Source organism: Lindgomyces ingoldianus (genome assembly GCF_010093535.1).
Source record: "Lindgomyces ingoldianus strain ATCC 200398 unplaced genomic scaffold BDR25scaffold_37, whole genome shotgun sequence".
Classification (NCBI taxonomy): domain Eukaryota; kingdom Fungi; phylum Ascomycota; class Dothideomycetes; order Pleosporales; family Lindgomycetaceae; genus Lindgomyces; species Lindgomyces ingoldianus.
In genome coordinates, this window is record NW_022985198.1 from 3671 (window position 1) to 6983 (window position 3313).

General features: G+C 38.4%; 1 protein-coding gene across 1 annotated transcript; it reads left to right on the top strand.

Moving 5' to 3' along the window:
• Positions 1 to 1617: 1617 nt before the first annotated feature.
• On the top strand, positions 1618 to 2451 carry BDR25DRAFT_360174 (uncharacterized protein; the record flags this gene model as incomplete). Its single annotated transcript, XM_033696207.1, has 5 exons — positions 1618 to 1714; positions 1753 to 1811; positions 1938 to 2084; positions 2121 to 2215; positions 2304 to 2451. 5 exons carry the CDS (start codon positions 1618 to 1620, stop codon positions 2449 to 2451), a joined length of 546 nt encoding a protein of 181 aa, XP_033542509.1.
• Positions 2452 to 3313: the final 862 nt, after the last annotated feature.

The following is a 3313-nucleotide window of genomic DNA, read 5'->3' on the forward strand; positions in this document are numbered from 1 at the left end:
TCTTTAGCCTACTTAAAGGCTTTTTAGAGAGATTAATAAATAGCATAATGCAAATAATATTATAATAGTTAATAATTAAAAGGCTTTTACTACTTATTAACACTTTTAAATTCTAAAACTGCTTAAATCTAGTTAGTGTAGTAACAGCACACCCCTTATTACATTATCTTATGCGCTAATGCTTACACCCTTTGCTTAAATAGTAGGCTGTAATAGCTTAGCGCAGCAGGCAAATGCCTAATAACATAGTAAATTTAATAAAAAGAAAGAACAATCTTCTTGCTGTTAGATAAAGTTTAAAAGTACTTAACTAACTTATGTATAGTCTAAAAGCAGGGCTATTAATATTCTAGCATAGCGCTACTAGGTCTTACTCTGTTAGAAGAGGGGCCTAGAAAAAGGTTACTACAACCTTTTTCTAAACTACCTCTTCCCTAATTATCCTAGCTGCGTACTACAGTTTGCAGAGATATACTGTAGTTTGCAGTAATATGCTTCTACTTATACTACTAGTTAATTCTAGCTAACAATTTTAGGCACTAGCCTATTACACATGCATTCTATCTACGCTTATGTTCTAGGTATAGTATTCTATGCAATTATGTCACTCTAACAAGCAGCCTTAGCGTAAAATATAGCATATTATAGTTTTTACAGCTATAGATAAAGACTGTCTAATTTTATAAAAGGCCTTAATGCAGCTAGCACGCCTTACTAAGTGTGCAATGCTATTCCTAACTACCTACTATATATATGTATACTATATAACAGAATTTAGCTTGCAGGGCCTTTGTTAAATGTTTTTGTCTATTATCTATGTACTACTAACTGCTAGAGGTGGGTGCTGTTTAATTCTACTAAAAACCTAAATGCAGTAAGCGCTTAATGCTAGCTAAGTACTATAATGCTATTCCTAACTACCTACAAACTATATGTATGCATACTATATTACAGAATCTAGCTTACAGAGCCTTTATAAAACAGTTCTATCTATTATCTATGTACTACTAACTGCTAAAGGTGGATAGTGTTTAATTCTACTAAAAACCTAAATGCAGCTAGCGCCTAATACTAGCTAAGTACTACAATGCTATTCTCAACTACCCACAAACTATATGTATGCATACTATATTACAGAATCTAGCTTTTAAAGCCTTTGCAAAACATTTCTGTCTATTATCTATGTACTACTAACAGCTAGAGGTGGATAGTGTTTAATTCTACTAAAAACCTAAATGCAGCTAGCGCCTAATGCTAGCTAAGTACTACAATGCTATTCCTAACTACCCACAAACTATACAGATGCATACAATATTACAGAATCTAGCTTGTAGAGCCTTTGCAAAACGTTTCTGTCTATTATCTACCTACTACTAACTGCTAGAGGTGGATGGTGTTCAATTCCACTAAAAACCTAAATGCAGCTAGCGCCTAATGCCAGCCAAGTACCATAATGCTATTCCCAACTACCCACAAACTATATAGATGCATACTATATTACAGAATCTAGCTTTTAGAGCCTTTGTAAAACGTTTCTGTCTATTATCTATGTACTACTAACAGCTAGAGGTGGATGGTGTTTAATTCCACTAAAAACCTAAATGCAGCTAGCGCCTAATGCCAGCCAAGTACTACAATGCTATTCTCGACTACCCACAAACCATATGGATGCATACAATATTACAGCATCTAGCTTGCAGAGCCTTTGCGAAACGTTTCTGTCTATTATCTATGTACTACTAACCGCTGGAGGTGGGTGCTGTTCAATTCCACCAAAAACCCGAATGCGGCTAGCACCTAATGCCAGCCAAGTACCATCCATAATGCTATTCCCAACTACCAACAAACTATATAGATGCATACAATATTACAGAATCTAGCCTACAAAGCCTTTGCAAAACGTTTTTATCTATTATCTATGTACTACTAACAGCTAGAGGTGGATGGTGTTCGATTCCACCAAAAACCCAAATGCGGCTAGCGCTCAATGCCAGCCAAGTACCATAATGCTATTCCCGACTACCCACAAACTATATAGATGCATACAAAATTACAGAATCTGGCTTGCAGAGCCTTTGCAAAACGTTTCTGTCTATTATCTACGTACTACTGACAGCTAGAGGTGGATGGCGTTTAATTCCACCAAAAACCCAAATGCGGCTAGCGCTCAATGCCAGCCAAGTACTACAATGCCATTCCCGACTACCCACAAACTGTATGGAAGCATACAAAATTACAGAATCTAGCTTGTAGAGCCTTTACAAAACGTTTCTGTCTATTATCTATGTACTACTAACAGCTAGAGGTGGATGGTGTTCAATTCCACTAAAACCCCAAATGCAGCTAGCGCCCCTTGCTGCCTCGCTAAACAATCCTCTTACCAAAAACGGTCAAGACCTCTCCGATGCCTACCTTTCAACCACTCTCTCTTCTGCCACAACGCCTATATAGCTTAACCGCTGCCTGCCTGTAGCTTTTGAACCTGTTTTCGTCCCTTTGCGCGAAAAAAACCCTACTGTCCCAGGTCTAACCTTATGCCTGTTTCTGCGGTTCATTTATTACTCTTACTAATTTATAGTTAATTAAATTAACTACTAATTAGTGTTAAATAGGCTCTTCTAGCTAGCTGCCTATAGAATAAGCACCTAAGTAGTAAGAGTAAGAGTAGTGTATAGTGTGCACAGTGTACAGGGTAGGTAAGGTAAGAGCAACATGTTTCTAGTTCTATTACTCTTGTCTTTCCTTTATATAGAGGAAAAAGGGGATATCTAGATGTTCGCGCACAGAGGTTTGCGCACAGGCATTATGTGACATAGATACGTGATCCTGCTTGTGCGCGAGGGAATTTGGGTTGTGTAGTACAAAGTTCAAAAGTGAAAAGCGAAAAATCTATCAACTTTTGGCGAATTGAGGAAGACCGGAGCTGCGGCGACTGAGGGGGTTGCAAGATAAGTACCGGTACCTAACCCTAAACCCCCCCTCTCTCCTAGAGAACTGGGGATAAGTACTGGAGGACAAGACAACTGCGCGGGACCCAGGGGAGTCGTGAATTGATGGAATTGGAGGTGGAGGACACGCGTCAGGGGCGGCAATTAACCTGCACACGCGTTAGAACGCGCAAGGCAACTAAGGCAAAGAATACAAGGAGACAACAGGGAAACTTAAGTAATAAAAGCAGAACAGATAAAGTAATTAATATTAACTAAAAGGCCCCTAAAGCCCTACAACTAACCTGCACTTAAGGCTAACTAAGAATAAGACATAACAAAGGAACAGGTATACCTAAAAGAAGCGCAGAAGTAAGATAAAAGAA